This window comes from Halichoeres trimaculatus, unplaced genomic scaffold, assembly GCF_033239565.1.
Source record: "Halichoeres trimaculatus isolate MK-OKI-2021-1 unplaced genomic scaffold, fHalTri1.1 fHalTri1_scaffold_1, whole genome shotgun sequence".
Taxonomy (NCBI): Eukaryota; Metazoa; Chordata; class Actinopteri; order Labriformes; family Labridae; genus Halichoeres; species Halichoeres trimaculatus.
In genome coordinates, this window is record NW_027437179.1 from 23,779,153 (window position 1) to 23,803,466 (window position 24,314).

General features: G+C 39.2%; 3 protein-coding genes across 5 annotated transcripts; 2 read left to right on the forward strand and 1 right to left on the reverse strand.

Annotated features, from left to right (window-relative positions):
* Nucleotides 1-1,775: 1,775 nt before the first annotated feature.
* tsfm (Ts translation elongation factor, mitochondrial) lies at nucleotides 1,776-4,794 on the forward strand. The gene is made up of 6 exons (XM_074670844.1): nucleotides 1,776-1,927; nucleotides 2,261-2,413; nucleotides 2,525-2,653; nucleotides 2,751-2,873; nucleotides 3,679-3,760; nucleotides 4,228-4,794. The coding sequence occupies exons 1-6, from the start codon at nucleotides 1,880-1,882 to the stop codon at nucleotides 4,620-4,622; spliced, it is 930 nt and encodes a 309-aa protein (XP_074526945.1). The 5' UTR covers nucleotides 1,776-1,879; the 3' UTR covers nucleotides 4,623-4,794.
* A 1,415-nt stretch (nucleotides 4,795-6,209) lies between these two features.
* myl6 (myosin, light chain 6, alkali, smooth muscle and non-muscle) lies at nucleotides 6,210-10,306 on the forward strand. The gene is made up of 6 exons (XM_074670855.1): nucleotides 6,210-6,338; nucleotides 6,663-6,690; nucleotides 7,663-7,806; nucleotides 9,096-9,269; nucleotides 9,435-9,512; nucleotides 9,923-10,306. Exons 1-6 carry the CDS (start codon nucleotides 6,336-6,338, stop codon nucleotides 9,949-9,951), a joined length of 456 nt encoding a protein of 151 aa, XP_074526956.1. The 5' UTR covers nucleotides 6,210-6,335; the 3' UTR covers nucleotides 9,952-10,306.
* Nucleotides 10,307-11,211: 905 nt separating this feature from the next.
* Nucleotides 11,212-22,532, reverse strand: smarcc2 (SWI/SNF related BAF chromatin remodeling complex subunit C2). Of its 3 annotated transcripts, none has more exons than XM_074671800.1 (26): nucleotides 22,376-22,532; nucleotides 21,605-21,724; nucleotides 21,424-21,509; nucleotides 21,213-21,288; nucleotides 20,536-20,628; nucleotides 20,280-20,349; nucleotides 20,114-20,183; nucleotides 19,560-19,635; nucleotides 19,006-19,250; nucleotides 18,752-18,876; nucleotides 18,558-18,611; nucleotides 18,285-18,322; nucleotides 18,079-18,209; nucleotides 17,562-17,633; nucleotides 17,358-17,471; nucleotides 17,087-17,240; nucleotides 16,882-16,998; nucleotides 16,716-16,778; nucleotides 16,353-16,611; nucleotides 15,944-16,105; nucleotides 15,756-15,817; nucleotides 15,555-15,675; nucleotides 15,313-15,476; nucleotides 15,089-15,223; nucleotides 14,610-14,976; nucleotides 11,212-13,306 (listed from the first exon to the last, which is right to left on the reverse strand). In XM_074671800.1, the coding sequence occupies exons 1-26, from the start codon at nucleotides 22,484-22,486 to the stop codon at nucleotides 13,248-13,250; spliced, it is 3,144 nt and encodes a 1,047-aa protein (XP_074527901.1). In that variant the 5' UTR covers nucleotides 22,487-22,532; the 3' UTR covers nucleotides 11,212-13,247. The 3 variants fall into 3 exon arrangements, with proteins under 3 accessions (XP_074527901.1, XP_074527910.1, XP_074527893.1); XM_074671809.1 differs by having other exon boundaries at nucleotides 15,974-16,105; nucleotides 21,213-21,294; XM_074671792.1 differs by having other exon boundaries at nucleotides 21,213-21,294.
* Nucleotides 22,533-24,314: the final 1,782 nt, after the last annotated feature.

A 24,314-nucleotide genomic window follows, 5' to 3' on the forward strand; every position in this document is an offset into this window, starting at 1 on the left:
ATTCTCACCCAGCCCACAAGTCAAGAGGTCAGCTGTTTGGTCTGGACCATGGATAAAATGTACCTCCACACGTGAAGTTTATTTTTATATCAAAAGCAAACACTTATAAAGGTTAATGATTGACGTGCTGTAGAAAGAGACCTTCAAAATTTGGGGGGACAACAATTCTTTCATTCCTTCTGGAAACATTTTTCTTTTTTTTCTCTGTGAAACTAAACACCTGTCTGAAACTTAAACATAGTTTTGATGTATCTGAATAAGACCAAATTAAAGTGTGAGGTTTCATATTGACTGCTTTCTCTGATCTTATGCTCTTTTTTGGCAATTATGTTGTTTTGTTTTTGTTTTGTTTTTTTGAAAATACTGATCAAGCTAGGTGTCAGATGTTCAAAATGTGCATGATTTAAAACAAAACTTGTTAAAACACATTAAAAACAGCAAAGTGACCAGGTGCCGTATTTCACAGAGCCCATACAAGATAAGACAGAATAGCTCACCTGCCTCAATGTACTTGTTTCTGCTGGGCTCACATGCTCTCACTGTCAATAGCATGCAGTAGAGATGCATGTTGACTGTTTAAGCATTGCAAACAAAACGCTTCTTCTGAGGCTCCAAATTGTATTTAAACAGACCTGAGCAAACACAGAAAAGGTAATCATCGTTACTAAATATCTTGGAGCACTCAAAAATAGAACGAAAACAGCAGATACTGAAAAACTAACATTGTTTCAACTGTACAGATGAGTCCAAGCTTTTGGATTTTTGTGCCCACAGTTGGCTATTTAGGCTCCTTTAGTACACCAAGTTAACAGAATGGGATATTGGGGCACCATTATTGTATTCTTAGTTTCCTTTTATATATATTTTTTTTCAGGAAATTTCTAGCTGTGTATTTACAATAAAAACTCTAAACAAAATCTATTTCATTTGTCATTTTCAGTGTTTTAACTCCTCAAAACTTCATTAGTGATTTCTGTTCTATTGCATTAGTAAGAGGATGGGCAAACAACCAACTTGGTAGTAATACTACTACTACTACTACTACTACTACTACTACTACTACTACTACTTCTAATAATAATAATAATAATAATAATAATAATAATAATAATAATAATAATAATAATAACATTAATAACATTAATAATATATGTTTGCATAGCACTTCAAAATAGGGTTGCAACACTCAAGGGAAATAAAAGAGAAATGTAAGGAGGACAATATTAAAAAAAAAAAAAAAAAAAAAAAAAAAAAAAAACAGAAGAAGAAGAAGAAGAAGAAGAAGAAGAAGACACAATGGCAGGATCCATAAACTTAACCCTTTTATTATTTTAAAGATTAAATATCTTGTCATTGGTAATGCCTGAGAAGAATAAAAGCAGTATTTTGAGAATTAAAACATACCTAGTGAAAATTTGCCCAGGTAACGACATATCTAAAAGCAATGCAATAGTAATACAAATAGTACCAATACAGAGCAGTGTGTGGGACATATCGATTTTCAGTTAATCTAATGAAAAATATGTATAAAATCAAGGAAACACACTTTAAAATACTTATCATGATATGTGAACAAATGTTTGGTCACTAATAATAAGACCTCAGGATTTTATTATTTTGCTACATTACGAGGCTGAGTGATTCTTACGGGTACACCGATGGCACTGGCACTGTTTAGTGATAATGACCCGGATGATGGGATGGCTGGACGTTGCTTTACAAAAGCAGCTGTACTCCAATCCAGTGGGGGGCGCTGAATGGTGGTACCTTACTTAGACGTTTTTGGCCCTTCTAGGCTTCCTTACACAGCGTGGTTTTCAATGACATTTCAAGCTTTCATAAGGAAACCGGAGGAAACTCACTTCGAAAGGCTGTAAGAATGTCGTTCACTTTTTTATTTAAGACTATTACCAGAGACGTCGCAAAGGTAAGTACAATTAAAAATTTAAGCATATTTATGTTTTCATTGTTTTCCTGACACCGAGTTGACACGAGTTTGTTTGTCAGCTAACATTATGCTCCCCTTCTCTGGTTTTGTCTTGTAACCTTGCATTGATAATTTTCCCACCGAGTATCTTCCACTATAAACCTATCTGTTTATTTTCAATTATACATCTAATAGTTTACTCACAAATAAGCATTTGATATGATATACGGGGTTGTGTTGAAGAGAGAGTCAGGCCTCAGAGTAAAGTCATTGGGATTTCAGAAGTTAATCTTTCTACACACTCCGTATAACACTGTTATGTGTCTTATTCAGGTCAGCATCTGTCAACATGTGCAGTCTTTGCACACTGGTTGTACACTCCTGGCTGCTGAGAAAGCCCTTTTAATGAAGCTGCGAAAATCAACCGGTTACACCTTCATCAGCTGCAAAAAAGCACTGGAGAAGTTTGATAATGACATGAAACAGGTAAAACCCCTCTCTTGCACTTTTCTCCACCTGTTTTTATGTTGTTAAACAGTACTGGATGAGTATGTGATCAATATAGTTACTTAATGTTTCTGTGTGGGAATCTCTCAGGCGGAGGCATGGCTACATGAGCAGGCCCAGAAAGAGGGCTGGAGCAAAGCAAACAAGCTGGAGGGTCGCAAAGCCAAAGAGGGTCTTATTGGGCTCTTCATAAGAGAGAAGGCTGCAGTGATGGTGGAGGTAAAGCTCAGCAGTACAAAAGAAAAAGGAAACTTAGTTAATCAGTTTGGAAGAATTTGTCATTATGTTTTGTCTCTGTCTTTCCTGTATGATGCAGGTCAACTGTGAGACTGACTTTGTTGCCCGTAATGAGAAATTCCAACAGTTGGTGAAGGATGTAGCATTCTCCACCTTGGCTCATCACCTAAATAAAACTCAAAGTAATGCCGGATATGTGAAGGTAAGGGTCCACGTTTACGGGAGGAGTTGCACTCAGGCTCTTTTTCTGATTGCTGCAAAATTATACAAATGTGACTCAGTACTTCATTATTGTGCCTAACAGTTTAAAAAGTGCCTGTCTACACAATATGGCAATCCTTTTGTTGGTGGAAATGAAAAAAGATATCTTGATCATATTTGTCTGTTAAAGTTAAGAGACTCTGAAATGTCAATAAAAGCTGATTCATAACAATCATAGCAGTAAAATAATTCCTCTACTTTTATTACCTCTGCTATGAGAATCTAAATGTCTGCTTGAAAGAAGCTTTACAGATAATCAAAACTATTGCAGACATGGGATCTGCTTTGTTGTGAACAATCAGTTGCAAAGTTTAAGCTTTGGTGGCCATTCAACTACAAAAAAAGTGACCATATTTATTGGTGTACTACATGATGAATTCTTGGATGTGCTTGACTCGCAAATTTAACCCTCAATAAAATTGGGCATTTGAACTTAATGGGAGTAGATCCCTATCACTGACCACCTTGCTTTTATCTCTCATGTGAACGATCACTCGGGGTGTTGCACATCTTTCCTTATAAAGAAAGTATTATTGCTGACAAATACTGAACATTAGTAACCTTTACGAGATCCTATATTAGTGAACAACTATTTTGGAGCTTTTTTGTGAGCTAAATGTTAAAATTTGTGTATACTTTTGGTGTAAGTAATGACTCCACCTAACTTAAGCAATGTTTTTTTCCATGTATGATGTCCTAATATGTCATCTCTCTTTCCTTCATTCTGTTCCAATATTTGTTTTCAGAGTGTTCTCACTGGTGATGAGATTTGCAAACTTAGTGCAGATGAAGAAACTTCACTTGCTGACCGTGTGGCTCTAACAATAGGTCAGTTTGTCTCTGAAGAGACACTGCTCAATATTTGACATGAATTTAACAAGTACAGACATGCATCAATGTTTTGGGCAATACTTCTAAAGCCATAAAACTCACTAAAAATAACTTTTATTTGCTCTTTTCAACTTCTGTACTGTTTTCAATACTATTCAGTTTTTTATTCATAAACCCGAAATACAATAAGGAGAGCTTATAATAGCCCAGAATGTTAATGAATTGTGTTCCTCAACATAAGCTTCCCTACATGTCGAAAGTGACTGACTTTCTTACACATCTACCTGGTTAAACAATGAATAGTCCAAAGTAAAGTCTCAAGCTTTACATTCTAATAAAGGCTCTAAGTCTACATGTCAGCTTTAAAAAACAAAGAATCACACTCAGTATAATTAGGTATGTCATCTGATATTAGCCTTTTCCATTGTTATTTACTTAAAACTAGCCTTCGTCTTTGTTTTCAGGCCGTCTTGGTGAAAACATGTCGATAAAGAGGGCAGTGACCCTGAGAGTCCCAGCTGAGTGGGACGTTGGCTCATACGTACATGGTGGTGGAAGCAGCCAAAGTGAAGTGGCCATGGGTCGATATGGCGCTTTGGTTGTTTTTCAGGGTGGAAAAGAAGGAGAGCTGGATACTCTGGGGCGTAAACTGGGGCAGCACATTGTAGGAGAAGCTCCTGAGTCCCTGGGGAACATGGACGACTTGCCGTGTGGGGAAAGTGAGACCCGACTGCTGCCTCAGACCTTCCTAGGCGATCCCAGCAGCACAGTAGCACAGTTCCTCAGGGGCCAACAGGCTCGAGTGCTGGACTTTGTTCGATTTCAGTGTGGTGAGAAAACAGGGGAAGATGCAAATTAAAGGGGGGAAATTGTCAATGTAGAGGAAATCCATGTGGGTTTTTATTTTATATAAATATGAAATCTAACTACCAAGTTGTGGTGGGACATACAGTAAAACAATCACATCATGAATTTGAAATGGCATATGTAGTCACGCTGGCACTGAGACCTGATTAAATTATGAACAGTAAAGTGTGGTTATCCCTTCTTTTGCACAGGACACTCACTTTTTGATATTTTGTTCTTTTGAACATCGCTTTGGGCTGAGTAGAACCACCCAGAACAAGATGACCTTTAAATAGAGAGCGAATATTGCAACACTTTAAACTGTTTTTTAAATGTTTTGCATGCAGGTGTATGTAACCAGTCTTGCTGACACTTGTTTGAGAGGTGCTGAATCTATAGACTGTATAAAATAGACTGTATGATTAGTGGGTGTAGTCTCCTCAACGTCACCCGTCTATTTCTGAAACAGTATTTTGAAGCAAATCGGCTATTGCAGCTATATTGGAAGTTACTGGGGCTTCGAGTACTGCTATAGGACTATATATGACTCACCTGAGCCGAGCTGTGCCTTTGACTGGGCGAGCTTGCTGAGTTAGAAAAAAATTCTCCCATGTACAGTGTGTGCATAGTGAAATTAGCAATTCAGACACGAGGGATTTTTTTAACCAGGCTGTAAATAGGTTTATTTCTGCTGTAAAAACTTATTTTTTTAGGCTTGGTGTGTATGTGACTTCCAGTACTCTAGCAGGCACTTGAAAAACAGTCGATTTTAGCGCTTCCGCATTATCTCTTTTTCTTAGACCAGAGGTTGCCACTTGGTTGAATCGAAGTTAAATTGTTTATTTTAAACTTGTTTAAAGAAAAGAGTACACATAAATAACCGTCAGGACAGAGAAGACTTTGCAATATGGCAAAAAATGTCTTGCAATACAAAACACTACCGTTAATCAATGATTTAACTTCTTTGAAAATGAGTTGAAATTAGTAATATTTGTTGATTCCTATCCTTTCTCCACTGTTAAGTAAAATAATGACTCAGTCAGCTTTAAATACACTGGCATTTACAGTGAGCATATCTTCCTATAGATTTGCTGAACTCCCATAACATGCAGTTAAGTATATAATTTGTTTTTGCTTATTGTGGTGGGTAGTGGTGAGTCAAGGCGCCCTACAAATTTGGCAGATCATCAACACTTGGGTGCTGTTTCACTAAACTTGAATATTCTTTGTTATATATATATATATATATATATATATATATATATATATATATATATATATATATATATATATATATATATATTAAAAGAGTATATTCTCATCGTGAAGTCGTTTTATCTCAACAAAAGACTTCAATACAGTCACTCTAAACCAACAAATGCCCGTATTTACGTGTTTTTTTCTGAGGTTTTAACGGAGCCTAATACATTACTCATCATTATACTAATAAATACCGAGATTATAAGTAGTTATTTGTGTTATGTAAAAAGAGGGGGAGGTGTAAGTCGATGAGAGGTTTGGTGGTGCCCCGAGGCAGTACCTTCCCCTTACAAAAATGCCTGAAACGCATCAGTGAAATGGAGGCCTGTGATTGGCTAATGTTACTGCTACGTCAGCATCATCAGTGATGTAACGGAGCCTGGTGGTGGAGCTGGTAGCTAGTGTCATCCTCCTAGTTTAGGGAAGATACCCTCTCCTGTTAGTCACCCGACAACCTGTCGCAGACATGGTAAGTAATGATACTATGTAATCTGTCTGAAAATGTACCTTCAGTACATCTGAATTAAAACGAAGTATAATACCTTACTCTACTTTCGAAGGCTTCGAAATCATCTAACCCAGTTAACGGGGAGCTAGCTGAGTATCCCTGCTGGCCTGCTTCGCTCATTCTAACAGCTAGCTTCAGCGTTAAAGCCTTTAGCCACCATGCTTTTTTACTAACTACGTTAGCTCTAATGGAGGATTAATCACACTAATGCCTGCGTGTTGTTCGTCTGCGGCATCTAACCAAACTGTTATTCCCTGTGCTTTTAACCCTGCCTGCCTCAACCAGTCTGACTTCACAGAGGACCAGATCATGGGTAAGTTCACATCTAATAAGCAGAGGGGACTCCTCTAGGCGTTAAGGTTGTGTTTTACCATGTTATGTATACGCAAAAGCCCCTCTTGGACACTGAGAGCCGCTGGATCTTTTAGGTTACTCCACGCTTGGAATAGTATTAAAATCATTGTCTACTTGTTTAGTTAATTTTCACTGCCTCCCAGCACTGGTGCTACATTACATATTCAAATGTTGCTTTTTGGCGTGTTTGCATATCCAAACCCAAATATGCACTTTGAGTATGTTGCATGTTGGCATTTGTAATCCTAACCGGTTGTGTTGTGCAGTGCAGTGAGAAATGAGGGTGTTGCCCTACTTTTTTCCTTATATGTTAGTGAGTGGAATTCTTTAAATTAGTCACAGACACTTCTGTGGAACAAAAGCTACTTTGTGGTCAGCAATGTTGTTGGTCACAGTAACACTTGTTTTTGTGTTTTAGGTAAAGTTATTCCCCTAACAACCCCCACCCACTCTCACTGATTCTTTCTAGATTAGCTGCAGGGGATTGGGAGTTTTGGAGATCAGGGGTTGATAGAAACCCAGTAAACAGTGAAATAAGCTTTTGTATCTAAGTATGCTTGTTAATTTGACTTTCATGTTATCTCTGTAATATCATGGTAGTAAGCAATCACTATTTGATTTTAAAATGTGCATGTGTGCACTGTATAGTAAGAAAGAACTAAATTAAATAGGCTGCAGTAGCTCAGATAACCACTGTGTTCAGGAGTGATGACAGTGTGCTCTCAAATGTCACCATTAAAATGTATCTTCTGGTGTTGTAAGTCCCTGGTATCAACTGATTTGTTGACTACAAGTGTAACTGTGATCTACTCTTCTTGCAGATTTGGTAGTGAAATCAGCTGTTCTGCTGCACAGAACTTTTTGATTTGAGAATTCATTTTTTGTGTCTCAAAATGGGTTGACAAGCTCTGCTTGTTTGTCTCCATGCCAGAATTCAAGGAGGCTTTCCTCTTGTTTGACCGGACAGGCGAGGGAAAGATTACCTACAGCCAATGTGGTGATGTCATGCGAGCCCTCGGTCAGAACCCGATCAATGCTGAGGTGCTTAAAGTCCTGGGAAACCCCAAGTTAGAAGGTGTGTGCCAGAACTTTGCTCAACTAAAATTATTAATCTGCTTTAAACTGCTTAGGTATCACAGTTTTGTCTAATATTTGTTTTTTTTGTTGTGCATACACATTTCTGCATTGCAAATTTGTTAGTATGTGCCCCACAACAGCTTTTTATATTTTCCTGGGTTTACTCTAACAAGCAATTTGAACACAACCAGAGTATCTTGATGCCCTTCTATTTTTATTTAATCTGTTGAAAGCCTATCAAGGGTCAGGGGTTGGAAATTAGGGAAAGCTTACTTATTTTAATGTTGCTGTTGTTGTTGTTGTTTGATATTCTACTGTCTGCCATGCCTGTCATGTGGGACTCACTCCATGTGTGAAGCATCAGTTACAACAGTTAGATTGTAACAGACAAGCTGAAGTGTGTAATTAGCATCTTCACTATTGCGTAAAACATAGAAACAGATCAAACTTAACGAAATGTCTTTAACTGAACGGCTTAACTTAACCAAGACATCTGACTGAAAGGTCATTGGTTATCAGCCTGATGGGTTAACCATCAGAGTAAGACTGAATGCATTCAAAAGAATGGGAAAGCGTAAGCAACATATGATCAATTATTGACACGCATTTTACAAACTTAGAGAGCAAACTATGATTTTGGAAAATATGAAGAAGTTAATAGACTTATGTAAACAAATAGAAAATCAGAAAGCTATGTTTCAGCTGCAGCTCTGATAGAATCAAACAGAATACAATGGGGATGATAAAAAGAAAATCATGAAGAATCCAATTCAAAGAAAAGGAGATGAGAAATATTGCATCTGATTAGTAAAACAACTTCACACTTCACATGTTATAGTCTCTGGTGAAGCATAATGTTGGGGAAGCACATAGGAACTTTAACTTTTGATTTTCAAATTACATATCTACAACCGTACACAAAGTAGACAAAGTGTCCTGCCAGCCCCTCTCCCTCCTCACCTCTCTTTAACAGCTCGCTCAGCTCTGCCATGAAGCAAACCAATTGGTCATGAAGTGGTCTTTTCTGCAAACTGATCTATTTTCTACAACAAAAGTTGTTTCAAGGCAGGTTAGGTGCCCATCGTTAGTTACCATGGTGACCTGCCCTGATATGAAGTGAACTTCTTGCTGTTAACCCTGAGGTTACCTTGAAACCCCCCAGTCCCACTTCCTAGTATGACCCCTGTGTTTTTTATTAGTGGTGACAAATAAAATGTAGGCTTACTGATTGTCACATCAGTTTAAACCTCTGAGCGACTTTGTTTGATGCATTTATTTCCCCTTCAGAGATGAACTACAAGATGCTGGACTTTGAACAGTTCCTGCCCATGTTTCAGGCCATCGCGAAGAACAGGGATCAGGGTTCCTTTGAGGACATAGTAGAGGGTCTGCGTGTCTTTGACAAGGAGGGCAACGGTACTGTAATGGGAGCAGAGCTGCGCCATGTGCTTACTACACTAGGTATGTCAAAGCAAACCTGTCAAACACACAGATCTGTCATTTTCCATCAATTTGTGAGCACACTTGCCTGTCTGTTCTGTTGTTTTTCAAATCTAAAGTAAATTTTCTGCCACTTAATTTGTTTGATGCTTCAGACACACAACAGTAGTTATTTCTGTGTTTAAGGTGAGAAAATGACAGAGGAGGAGGTTGAGACTCTTCTAGCAGGGCATGAAGATGCTAATGGCTACATCAACTATGAAGGTAAAGCTAAAAAATATACATACATATATATATTTTTATAATGTAGACTGTATTGTGGCATAAACTTTAAAATGCACCCCCCAAAAAATTCAAACCAATCTAAACAGTAAGGGTCAGATTGTGTCATCATCAAGCACAGCAATTTTGTGATACAGATTTCTCAGAGTTTGCAGGTTTCTGGTAGTCCGCGCTTACATGCGTCTAAAATTGCCCTTGAGAATAAGAGATACAATATATGGAGAGAAAAAAAGACTTAAGGGGACATATTTAAACTATGTGTTCTTTCTTGTTTAAATTTTAAGATAAGATTTATTATTTTACATTTCACAAGTTTTGATGTCTTTAGTGCCAGGGCTAGCAGGTGTTTTCAAACTAACTGCTGATGCTGTGTTTCTGTGTCTTCATGACAGAACTCGTCCGGATGGTGATGAGCGGTTGAGGGTGTCACATTCACACATCTTTAGCTTTGATTTGAATCCTAACTGTTCTGTTTTGTCTTGAGGTTTTCCTCCATCCACTCATCCTACCTCCTCCTCCAAGTCCTGTGTGTTTGTTATTTTTTACATCTGTTGCATTTTTTCAAGTGCCTTTTCTGTCTAATGTGAATTAATCCTTGCATCTCATTCTCCCAACAGTATTACATCTCACAGGCACAGTTTTACACTCATCTTATGATTTCATGTGATTCATTTTTTTTCAGTCTTGTTGTCATTTGATTCTGTTTTTGTTCAGGTGAATAAAATAATGTGAAATCTAACATTTAAAAGTGTTAAATAAATGTCCTTGTTCTCAAAGTGTGTTTTAGGCTGTGGGTCTTTTTCTTTTCAAATCTGTAATGTCTTGGGTCAGCTAAAAAGTGCTAAAATCCACTTTAGAGTTAGAGGTGGGGCTGTTTGAGGCTCTGTTGTGATCAGATGTCACATACTGCTGTCACTACACCTTTGGTCTTTTGTATTGATCTCACAATGGTTTTGTCCAGAGTACAGTTTCACATTAAGGTGGGGCATTGTGGATGCACAAAAGGTAAACAGTCATTGCTCCACGTACACACACTCTGGATATCAGCTACCTTTTCCTCCATAACGCTTCTGATACTATCCCAGTGGTGGCAAGTTGGTCCTTGGAGTCATTCAGATTGAAAGCCAGGTATTACAGGTTGTAAATATTGCAGCTTAATCCAGCAGTCATGAAGTCATGACTGTGTTTTTAGTTTACTGTCATTTAAAAAAGTAAAACTCAGTCACTGAAGAAGCCAAGTAGCATTCAGTCATGATTAAATTAGTTTTTTCGGATTTGTTGTCATGTAAATCCAAAGATAAATCCATTGAATTACTCTGTTCTCTGCTGTGTTGAGAAAAGGTAAAAGAGGTGGTTGAAGAGGAAGCAACAAAAAGGTTGTAACACTTATTAATGAAAATACTAAAACTGACATTTGTGTCTGTTAATGACACTAAGTAACCAATAAGATAATCAACAATTGGAGTTACTTTGTCTATTTGATTATTCTTTAAGCTGAAAACCTCTTGAAAAGGGTCCAAGCGATTTACTGTACAGCTGCTAACGCAACTGCTACAAATGTACCAGGATAGAAATGTATCATGACCAGCCAACCCCACCAAGAAGTCTGGCTCTGCCTCTGTTACATGTCTATAAAATTGCTGTTATAGAAAATAAATAAATTTCACACAATTCACTCCTCTTCAAATCTTTATTTTTTCCCGATCATGTTGTAAATAAAACCCAAACCTCTTTGCCTCGCCGTTTTTAATACAAACTGCCAGAGTGTCTGTCAGCACTGAAGTGATGATTTACTGAGGAAAACTGACTTCTGACTTCTACTGTATAATGTAACTGCTGCTACCTCCAGCATAGTGAAAAACATACAGAGACTGAACGCACACTTATTTCATACCACAAAATCCACACAATGTAGTAATAACACAGATAAAAGAAGTCCATTTCTTCTCACAGCCATGGTGAGCTTTGCAATACTGGCTTGACGGACGTTAAAAGTTTCATCATCTGACTGGATTATATTTCATGACACCGACGTGATGTACCGTGTGCAGAACAAAGCAGTTTTTTTTTAATTCTTCAAACTTTGCAACAAACAGCAAATGGCACTGAAATAAAACTGAACGGTAACAATGTTTACAGATCTGAATGGCATGCGTCCACATACATGCTCAGTCACACCTCAGGCAGGTCCAGCTGACCTGCCTGCATCATACTCACCAGCGGAGGGGGTAAATATAGACTACAAAGGTAATAATACACAGTCACAATGTTGACATATCAAATAAAGAAGATGGGAAAAGAGGCAGTAAAATACAAAATTGATAGGATAAAAAATGAGGATACTGTTGCCGATATAAGGACACAAATCATCCATTGTCAGCTGTTTAAGGTGCGAGCTCTCTTGTTTTTTGACATTTCAGCTGTGTGTAACTTGAAATGCACCAATGAAAAACAAGCTGCTTTGACACAAATCCTCTGAATTTCCCAAGCAACTGTAATAAAACTCACTAATAAATGTGAGATAAACATGATTATAAAAACATTTTGGTTTAGCAGTAAACACAGATATTGAATACAACACAAACTGTTCATGGTCGCTGGTAGAATAATAATCTCTGACCTTTTTTTTTTTCTCATTTGCTCCTTTTGAACAAAACTACATTCTTCATAAAACTACAGCCTGGATTCTTTAAATTCATCTGGTTCTGCAAAACAGGAAACTCTTCATGTTTTCCTCTAAGTGCTGTTGAAATGGGGAGATACAGTCAAAGAGACATCCTCAGGATGGTCTCATGCGGTCAGTATTATTAAATATAATCATTAAAGGGCAACAAAAGATCTGTTTGTAACAGAAACTACAGTTTACAGTACATCTTTTTTACCTGCAATCAGCCAGCTTTTCTCTTAGTTTTAACTGGATTTTGATTTTAACACTTTTAATGCACACTTCTCCGGAGAAGAAAGTTAGTTTTAGACATGTGACCTTCAGGCCTGACCCTGTAGAGTGACCGTTTGTCCATGTTATACAATAAGGAGGAAAAACTAATATTCCCAATCAAGTTTCCAAAACCTTCAGTATGGAAAAGTATTTAAGACAAGATAAAACATGATATAAGTGCTAAAGTTTGATTTCATGGATGCTTCGAGTCTTTCAATGAGACCGAGGTTAAAAGTGCATTTTTTGGACACATTTTCATCATCAGTACCTACAGTACAAAGGGGAGGAGAGATCATAAAGCAAAGACTTCACAAGCTGTGACAAACAATTGCAGGAAATGAATGCAACATTTTCCAAAACACTGAAAGTAAGAGATGAGTCTTTTCTCTTCTTCTTTTTCATAAGTGCCAGCATGGTTTAAAGACCCTCTTAAGCTCACCAGGTCTCTGGGGACCAGCTTCAAATCAGTGAGATGTTACCATCCAACTGACCACGCAGAATGAATGGCTTCTGATTCAAGTACGTTTTCTTCATAGTCATATCCAATTTGAAGGGGCTTCTTTGTTTTGCTTATTCCCAATAGTCAAAGTTGGGGAGGTTTCACATGGAGGATGTGTTACTTTTCTTTCCCACATCAAATTGTCTTAAAAACACAAAAAGAGCTGAACATGTAAAATGTGTTCTTTTCCTTCAATGTATGACTTCTTCATTTCTGATGATACAGGCAGGATTCAGGGTGGTCAGAGTCATTTTAGATCCTCAGGCGATTCACTCTGTTCTCACTGTGGAGGCGGGACTGAGGGGTGGAGTGTTTCCCCAGGGAGGGGGGCGTTGGGCTCTGTGGCCAGTTAAAAAGGGAGGAGGAGACAAATGTTTAAATTAATATCAACTGAACAAAGAGTTAAAATACATCAAAAAAGTTAGCATCAGGAACATGGGATTTCAAGTTCATGGGATTTATGCATTTAATAATGTGTTTACACTTAAAAATTACTATTGATTCCATCCTGCCAAACTACTATTCATTGATTAGACTATTTCTGATATTAACTAACAGACAGGCTGAACGAGGGGACGAAAATAAAAGGGAAATATGTTTTAAATACATTTTTTAAAAATCATATAAAGGCTGCTGACAAATAATTTCCTGTCTAGTTATCACTTTGACACAAAATAATTTGACCATTTTTCCTGATTATTTACTGAATTATAGAGCAAAGATTTTCCCTCTCTGGCCAGTAATAATCTATAACTGCTAAACCACACCCTTTTTAACTGGGTTGTGTCTGCCTGCACTGTAGGACTCCACCAGAGACATCTATCTTGCCCTAGTAGCAGCACCTGACACTGTGCTCTCCTCTTCTCTCTGCCTCGCCATAAATGCCTCATATTCCGTGTTGAGGTTTAACCTGAGGTGTTTCTCAAGGTTTGTTGTGTTGCCACAACTCCTCACCGTTTTTCCACTAACATCACAAACTGCATCTTGGCTGTTTGTGGCGATGAAATAGTTCCACACATGACTCTATTTACACTCTGCCATTGCATCTACAGGCTGAAACTGAGGGGCTGAGGAAGGTGCTGCTGTGCTCATACATTACGCACTCAACCAGGTGAAAGAAAAAGTAGTTCCCACCAACTGCATATCATTTAGACAAGATCTCAATAGTTTAGTTACTTTCCACTGTGTTCCTGTCAATGACTTACATTACCTCAAATGACTGAAGTATCAAAAGTATCAATATCGATTTAAGAGAATACAGATCTGGTATGAGTTGTTTAAGTATCGATCCACGCATCGCTATTTTCAGCAAAGTTGGGAAATATGATTAGCAATCTACCTGTACACATCAATTATCTTAAGCTTAGCACCTGATTATATATAAAATGCCACACTGTGCATATTTCAAATACACTAGGAAACCAGGGATTACACATAAGCCACATTTCAGTTTCAGGTGCCCCTTGGTCTGATTGGCCACGGTTTTGATATTTTTTCAGTCTAAAGAACTTAAAGTCCAATGATAAAACAATTGTTTTAGTAAAACAGGCAGTAAAAAAAGGAAATTCAACAAAAAATCTGGTGTAACCACAGCATGAAAACTTTTTAAAGCCACTGCTTTGGACTTAAATGTGGAACTCACCGTGTAGTCCAGGAGCAGAGCTGGAGCTGGAGCTGGAGCTGGAGTGAGCAGCTGGGGTCTGGCCTGGAGGACAGGGTGGGGAGGTGTGAGCACCCTGGGCCGGCTGGGACTCAGGAGGTGCGGCAGAAGAGGTTGGAGGAGCAGGGCTGGGGGCTGGTTGTGGCGCTGGTGTGCTGGGAGCTTGCTGACTTGGACCCTGGGGTGGCTGGACCAAGGGGGCCTGATTGGAATGAGGACCCCCCTGACTGTGCTGCTGGTGCTGGATCTGCTGGAAGTGCTGCTGGCGGGCCCTCATCTCCGCATATTTCAGCTGCTCCATGTGGAAGGACTGACGGTCAGCCAGCAGCTGCTGTCGCTGGTACTCCAACTACACACACACACACACGCGCAGGCACAGACATCAAATGTAAAAGGTTTTGTGTTGTGACATCACTGATTTCTTAGTTGTGATGCTACAAATCCCAGAAGTCATTACTCACCGCCTCCCTCTCTCTGTCCATGATAGTTTCCAGTTCTTCAAAGTGTCGCAGCTTAATCTCCAGCTTCTTCATTTGGGTCTCCACCAGCAGAGCAACAAGAGATTTGATCTTCCGCTCTTCAACCGCAGCCAGATGCTGCACAGAAAATGAGGAATAAACTTAAGAAGTGAGAAAGTTTGAAGGAAAGGAAATAGCACAGGAAAGATCACAGCAACAAACTCTACCTTAGCTTTTACTGCCGCGGCAGCAAGTGCAGACGCTGCAGCTGTGGCTAGGTTCCCCTCTCCCACATCACGTTCTACCTTAGCCTTCCTTTCTCCTTCACTCTCTGCTTCTCTTTGTCCCTCCTCTGCACCCTCTTTTCCATCTTTCTCTTTCTCCCCATCACCTGAGGGAAAACATGTGCTTTTTTTACAATTACAAACAAAATTTATCTTCTGTATCACACTGACATATATTTTCATACCCATCTCAGATTCTGCTTTGTCTGGCTCCCTTTCTCCCTCCTGTTCTCTTCCTCTTTCTTCTTCCTTCTTTCCATTTTCTGCCTGCTTTTCCTCTTCTTCAGGTGCTCCCTCTTTGCTGTCCTGTAGGAACACAAACAGAGCACAGTAAGCCTTGCTGTAGGAAACATGAATAGTGTTGTACTAGGTCCAATGCGTCATACCTTGGTGTCCCTTTTGTCTTCGCTTGATTGGCTGTCACTCTTGCTTTCATCACTACTTTCATCTACAAAATGGAAGAGTGGCTTTCATTTATTTTTTTAAGTTCTCCTTCCACATACACTTTTTCTCTTGAATTTAAACACGCAGTTTCTACAATACTTTGTGATACAAGTGTGTGTTTGTGTCTTACCTGGTCTTTCTCCCTCTTCCAGCCCAGTACCTGCTATCCCACTCCCCTCCAGTCCATACAGCGGATCCTGTCGACCGCTGACCCTCGCTGCCTCCTCCACCCGCCGCACATGAGCCTCAACAAGTGCAGCAGGAACCTCCTCCTTCATACGAGAGAACTCCTCTGAGGAGAGAAAGTTTGATTTTAATTATGTTTCCAACTTGTCTCATATACTTCACCAGAACAGAATAATGCTAAAACGGTAAAATAAAGACACATCCCCACTGAGAAAATGGTTGTATTATGTAGCTGCAGACTTTGATTCCCCTCAGTATTTTTGCGTAGCTAGCTAGTGGCTCATAGTCACACTGCACTCTGTGTTTAGAAGTATATTCTGTATGGGTATACTTTCAAACTAGCGTCCTCTCACCCAGAGCAGATTTGGCTGCAGCTGAGGCCACACGTGGGTCGACCACAGAGGCGAGGAAGGCCACTGTGCTCATGACTGGGTTCCCTGCTTGGCTGAAAGGTATCGGCTGATAAGCCAGTGGCCCCAGGGATGAGGAGTGGTCCTCCAGGTAAGGGTCTTCTATGGGCAGCCGCAGAAAGTGCAGGATACACTCATCCTGAGTACGGCTGCCAACATGTTCTGATACTTTATTCCAGTCATCCTTGTACATCTCCAGACCCTGAGGGAAGAAAGGGCTACATTAAGTTCTGTAGTTCATTTCATTTCACATACACTAGCTAGATTTTCAGCATCAGAACAGTTGACCTGAAGGATAATTTATACCTCCAGTAGTAGAAGTGTTTCTTGTTCCGTCCACTCCCTCATAGAGCTGGCAGCACTTTTGCTCTGTGTGCAAATTTAACATCGCTGTGTTAATATGATTTGTCAATGCACAGTTATAAAACACAACTGAGGAATTACTCTGCCATGCTTTGTGCAAGAGTTGTACCTTTGTAGAACCAGTCTTCTTGCTGTACATGTCAGTCCGCAGCCCAAAGTTTTGCAGATCTGCTGGTTTATCCTTCACTTTGTCAGGGAAAGACATTATCTGCTGGGAAGCAGGGGTCTGCAGCAACACAGTGACAGAAAGACAAAGTTAAACATAACCCTCTGAATGTATGCATGTGTCTATATGTGTGTTTGTACGCTGGAACCTGGGATGTCTTGGGCTGCAGCGGCACCAGGCTGGATGGAGTGTCTGCCAGGACGTGGAAGTGAGAAGTGGGTGGAGGTCCCATGGGTGTGGGTCGGCTCTCAGAGTCCACCTGGTAGTTGATGAGACCCCACTGCTCCAGGAAAGCGTGGACTCTGCAGCAAGAGAAAAATAGCGAATATGCTTTACCACTGAAGTTTGAATAAGAATTCACTGACAGTGTGACAGAGTCAAATCTTTGGATTGTCTAAAAATATTCAGCATCCGATCACCTCATGATCGCACAGACGTCTCCTGCCAGGTTCCTGCGGCAGGCGGTGGAGGTCAGGTACTCTTGAGGGTTCAGTCGGTAGGTGTCAATCATGAAGTTTCTGTATGCCAGGTAACTGAAGGAGGGAGGGACGTAGATCAGAGAAGAGAAGATGTATTTCAGAGAAAGCATCCAAAAATTGGTTTTGCACTGTTGAAATACTTACATCTCAGGGGTTTTGGATTTGTTCTTCCCATTGAAGAACTCTGGCAGGGCTCTGCGCTCGATGGCATGAACACTGAGGAAGATGAATAAGGCATTGACGACTTGTGGTACAACAGCACAAGTTCTTAAAACATCTTTCACATAAAAGATTCACAAATTTTCCACAGATGCAAGACTGTTCTTCTGATACCTGCGTCATTACTGACATTTTGCTGGTTGGATACTGTGTGGGCACTGCACTATCATTGTTGATGCCATTGAAGGATAAGTGACATAAAAAAATAATTTTGTCAATAAATTATAAGGAGTTAGTGGGGAGATTATTGATTACTGACACCAAGGTTTAGGCACCAATAAAAATGTCATCTCAAGCTTTTTTCTCCTCAGTCCTTAAACTACACCGCTTAACATGAAAGTTGGAAGCTTCTCTATCGTGCTTTACCAATTTGAGCTCAGGCAATCATGGCTGATGCACAGCTTTTATCTCCAATGATAGTTTAAAGCAGAAAAAAACATACCTGTTGTAGTCAAACCATGCAGCATAGCTGGGTATAATAATGTGATGAGTTTGCTCAGTCACATTGTCCTCGTGAAGGTCTGAGCCTTTCACAGGTTCACCCTTCACACTGGGAGAGCCTTCCTCCTCTTCCTGTTTGGACACAAACACACAACTAAGATGCTGTCCTTTCCATTATGTTTCATGCACTTTTAAAGGAGGCCTTACCTTCCCTGTTGTTTCCATGGACTCATCCTCTGGCTCGTCTGTTACAAAAAGAAACATACAGTTAATGTATATACACTAAGGTAGGGAAGTTGGAGGACTTAATAAAAGAGGACATCAAACAAAAAATAAGGAATGTTTAAAATTAAAAATAAGCATATTGTCATTTTGAAACAAGGACATTTTCCTCAAGTTTAAAGAAAAACAATCTGTGTTATATGAACGAACCCAGTCCACAATAAAATAATGAATAAACACTTCACAGTTGTCTCTCACCCATATCTGTTCCTCCCTTGACAGGATTTGAATCAGAGTCCTTCTTTGTGTTATCTGAAACAACAGAGACGTTAAGGTACTTCAAAGCCTTAAAGAGATGATAACACATGTTAAGTGTAATGGTTATCTAAATTAATCTTAGTTCATGTCTGAGAGCTGAGATTCTGCTGATAAGCATTTGTTGACTTGCGTACTTGTCTTTGCTGGGTTTCCCTCTTCAGATGCTGGAATAGGTGATGCCTCATCCAGGTCTTTGCTCAGATCCTCCTGTTCTTCCTCCCGTTGTCCCCTTTTGGACTTAGTGTATGGGGTTGTTGGGCTGTACACACACAGCAACACAAAGAAAGGGCATTACATTATTTTACTGTCATTGCTGTAGCTGATACTAAGCTGATACAGTTATCTACAGCAGCTGATGTGCTCCTCAAGATCAATTAAGGTCACAAACGCTTTTTTAGTATTCTTCTTCTTGCTCTCCTGTGGTGGGGGGGTCGGGGAGGGTGATGGCGAGCGCTTTCTTTTCTTGGCACTGCCTGGCTTCTTGTCCCTCCGCTCATCAGGCGTGGTCACCTCATCTGTCAGGGTCTTGGCTGAGATCCTCTTTCTTTTGGGGCAGCCCTCGCCCACCTCGTAGTCCTCTTCATTCATCCATTCATTGTACTGGTCCAGGTCTAAAATCCACTTGGCATGGACCTGTGGAAAAGACCATACAATGCATTATGAGTAGTAGTAATACAGAATTCAGTCTCATACATACCAGAATGAAAGGCTGAAAAGTTAAAACATAAAGCACACAGACACTGTCTGAAACCTTGCTGAGAGTAAACAAAGAGATATGACTTCTGACTGTGTGACTTCTGTTCTTTTGAATTCATGCTAAACAGAGGAAAATATTCTTGTTTTTCTAGAAGTAAAAAAAAGACAAAAATTTAAAATAAGGGCAGTTGATGGGAAAAAAAAGAGAAAACCTGAGGCAGAAAGATTTGGCAAGATTTGAAATACCTTTCTAGGCTTCTCTTGGCTGGGAGGATCCTCAACAGCAGCTTCAACCTCACTGGCAGAGATCCAGGTGTCATAACTGAAAAATGAAAGGAGCAAGGTCAAAGGTCAAAGCAGATGAGGAAACCCAAATTTAAGCTTCTGACAATATTTCAGACCGGCTTATGTGTAAGGATGCACCGATCCGATCCTGGTATCTGGTATCTGCACTGATCCAGTCCCTCAAACTGGATCGGGTATTAGTGGGAAAGGATAGGTCTAAACTTGACACTAAGGCTAAACTTTGATTTTATACAGGGTATAAAATTTTACAATCAAATAGTCATTTCTGTAGGTTCTGAATCTTTGTTTTAACCAAATTCCTATGAAACGTTTAAACACTTGTAGTATAAATGAATATTAACTTCAGTACTTGCGGATGTTTTCATTTTTGTCTTTTACTCAAAACATTATCAGTCTTATCCCACAGTAGACCAAAAAAGTTGGATCGGTGCATCCCTACTTTATAAAAAAATTAAAAAAGAAGCCACAAAAACACATCTTAGGCAGTTCAGCACCTGTCTGGGAAATATCCCCAATGGAGAAGCACTTGTTTATCTCTTTTCATCACTGGTCGCACCCACTCCTCTGCAGCACACAGAGACAAGCATTTTAAGTGAACCAGTGAAACAAAATTTGAAACAAAAAACAAATTGTGCTGAAATATCACATCCAAATTCTCACCTTCCTCCAAACTGCTGGGAATAGGAACAACAACGTGGGAGCTGGAGACCTTGTCCTCAGTTACCGAGCCCTGTGGATAAAGATAAAGACAATCCCATTAATTTATAGTTTAATAAACATCTTAAACAGCTTGTCTAGTTTGTAAAACACAAGAAGATAAAAGTGAAACCTTCATCACAAGTATATTTTTGAGCCTTACATGCAGAGAAACCTTTTGGCTGTAATACAGCGGTAAAAATACAAAATGAAAACCTACCTGATGTCTTTTGATAATGTCTTTTAACTTTCCAAGAAGTTTGGGCTCTATGTCAGAGCTCAGGTAGATGACAGGTCTCGACAGGCAGTTGTTCTGAAATGATGCAACAGATGTGTAAAGAAATTTAATTAAGACATTCATGAACGGATATTCAAATCAACAAGGAAATGTGTGAAAATAAACATCTTCAATTTTATAAAAGCTTAAGTTAAATAAGTGAAGTAGTAGCAGTTCAAACTTTCAGATTAGGGGAGCTGGATGATCCTGTAGTTAAACTGCTGGACTGACAAAGCAGAATTAGTAGCTATGTCACATGACTGAATGACTGTCATCATTTCCGTCTTTAAAGCTCTTGCAGATTCTCAAACAATTCACAAATATGACATAATACTGAACATTTATAATGGTGTTTTCTCTGTAAACATTAAGTTCTAGTGCTGCAGCAGGAGACTTCAGCTGGAGCTCACAGTCTTATCTCTTGAAAATAACATCTGTAATTATCACACAAATGTGAGCATGCTGTGATTGTGTAGTCAAAAAAAGGCTTTCTTGAGAGAAAAATAAAACAAATACACACACTGCTATCACAACAAAGACTGAAGATGTACAGCTTTATTATGTCTGTCCAGGTAATGTGTATAAGCGTGGAAAAAGTAACAGGTTTGAGGCAAACTCACCTGCACTAAGGACTTCTCAATCGTCATAAACATCTCCACATTTCGGTCCATCCTCGACGGATTCTGGAAGTCAAACCTGCGCCTACCAGGAAATTAGACTGGAGTTACACACGAAACAGCTTCATAGCCAACATACATTTAAGCACTATTCATTCATGTAATAAACAGTCCATCTTCAGTCAGTCTAAGCCAGTTAGAAAAATAGTCATACCATCCTTGGTCACTCTTGAACTTGTAGGCAGCAGCCAGGATGTGGCAGAGTGCCCCTCCTGACTTAAAATCGAGGAAACACTTCATCTGCAGACACAAATCACAACGGCTTAAGAATGCATCATGGGGGGAAATTCTTGAACATATGAATTTGGATGTGGATGTGGAAAGCAGAGGCTTACCGGCAGCTTTGTAAGTGGAGGGTTGCTGACATGTCGACCAAAGACCTCCTCCTGGAACTGGAGCAGCTGGACCACCAGGCTGGACAGAGACTTGTTGGTGGGGGGTTCAGCCTGGATGTACTGAGAGGGACGTAACAGAGAGAGACAGTAAGAGGGGAGAAAATATGTGCACAAAAGCAAAAAAAGGAGAGAAAGGTCTGGTTTATCATTCAGGGTACTCCAACAGCTCTGCTTTATAATTTAAGATATAGGGGATCGAAAGCGAATCTCGTTGCTTTATAATTTAAAAACACATTTTTCTATGTATAATTTGATTCTCTTGTTGCAAATCAACGTGTTTTTACCCAGCACACCGCTCAGTGTTTTCCCCCGACGGCCCATGGCTTCAATAAGCTCCGCGCCACAGAGCCAACATCTGGATCTGAGATGCATTACCGTTAGCCGATTAGCCAACAAGCTACCTAGCTGGTCGGCCGGCTAAAGTCAACCTTTTTATAAATATATCATCTTCTGATCTGACTATGTGCTGCTTATTGGTTAAATTAGCCACACTAACACAACGTTATGAGGATAACGCCATTCATGGATGCTTGTGGTGCAGCTGTTGTCTCAGCATCCTTTTGTATCCCGGCTCGAGTGAATCAAACAGCTGGATGTTCAGCAGCACCCTCCCTCCTCTCTTTGTCACTGCCTCTGCCTGATAGGTAAGAGCCCACATTTCTGGCTGAATGTAAGCTGAGTGTGTATGGTTACAAAACATGCGGTCAGTACCTTTTTGTAATTCTTTCCCAGCCAGACGCGGACATTATCAAACTGAGAAACGGTGTCAGACGCTTCGAAATATTTTACATTCGGGCCGCCGTCTTTCTTCCGCACCGCCATCTTTGCCTGCAGACAACTAGTCGACGCCGGCTGCCGCCCAGTGGCCAAAGTCAGGTACTGCAACTACCATGCAAACATAGGGGCTGTAATGACAACTAATATACGGCAGGTGGCGTAGCTGTGTAGACAACTTTATTTCATACCATGGCCCATGATGGTGGACAATCACTTTCAAGATGCGTCTCCATAATGTTAGATTAGAAAATACAATAGTAGAGAAAGTATCCAGATTTTCATGCTTAAAGTGAAGGTGGAATAAGCCCAAAAGGACTTTTGGCAGTTCAGTGTTTCTCATAGTTAAATTCTGTGGAGTTATGAACTATCTTAAAATGATTTACAAGTCTGGAACAGAAAGTTATGACAATATTTCCTCAATTTTTTCACATTTAACAATCACCTCAGTAAAATAAAATGGGAAAAAAAAATCTAACATTAATATTTTCACACAAAAAAGTGACTGAACTCTACAACTAAGATCACACACTAATGGACATTCAAAAATTTAGCTCGGAAAACTATTAAAAAAAAAAAAAAAAAAAAAAATCCAGTTTGGTCTGTTGAATTAATCTTGCTCATCAGATTTGCAATTTGTTTTTATTTTTATTTATTTATTTTGTATTTAAGGAATTCAGGTGATTGTTTTTAAGTTAGTCTTTTTTTAATTTTGTTCAAGCCCCTAATGCAATTTTGCATTTCACATACAAGATTTTAGTTTGATATCAAAATTAAAGACCAAGTTGTCTGATGAATTCAAGAGCGTAAATTCAGCTTGAGAGAGTGTTTGGTCTTTATAAAGCTGTATACGGAAAACCAGTTACATCCTTTATGAGCAGCATGTGCTCCTGTTTCCTGACTGGTTCCTCAAAAGAAGGGCTAACATAACATTTTTCTTTCTTCAGGCACTTAATTCTGTTCATCAACAGGCTCAAACTGGATGAGTGATTAAACGTCTAAAATGTGTGAGGTTTTATTTTCAAAGAAACGTCTCCCAGATTTATGTCATGTTATACTGTCAAAGGTAGGTCTTCACTTTGGCAAATGTTACTCTGCAGGTAGTTTACAGCACCACACTGTGCTGTCAGTGTGCTCTCAAAGTGGCCATTGAAAGAAAAGTGTCTGTTTCCAAATGAATTATGACACAGCCGTCTCACTGCATTTCAGTCTGTCACTCTCTGCTTCTTTGCTGAGAGTGATTTACAGGTCGATTAAATGTTGCTGCCTCAAATAGAATACATAAGGACAAAATTGAAAACAACAAAATAATGATATATGTATAAAATATTAAGATTTAAAAAAAAAAAAGATTTTTTTTAATTGCAAACCCACAATGCTTTTCAACAGGGCAAGAAAAAAGTTGTTAAACTCACAGTTTTCTTCATGTGTTTCAGGAGCATTGATTATATTGCTTATTGTTTTCAAGTGATTTTATCCATTCTAGGGGGCTAAAGTGTTACAGAGAAAATGAGCTATGTCCGAACCAAATTTATTTATATCTGTTAAGCATCAGTTGTTGTGTTATCTTTTTTTCCATGAATCGAAGATTCATTCGAAGACAAATGTCTTTCTTTAGCTTTGTCATACTAGCAGGTGATGTACAAGAAAAAAAGAAGAGGTTCAGTGGCCTTTTTTTTTTATAGCATTAAAGGTTGTTAAACCCAAACAAAAAACAATAAGCTTTAAATTTCACTCAAATATGATTTGTTTTCTTTTTGTGCCTTAAAAGAGATTTGAACAATTATGGTAATGCAAAGTACTATAAATAGAATAGAATAGAATAGAATAGAATAGAATAGAATAGAATAGAATAGAACAGAACAGAACAGAACAG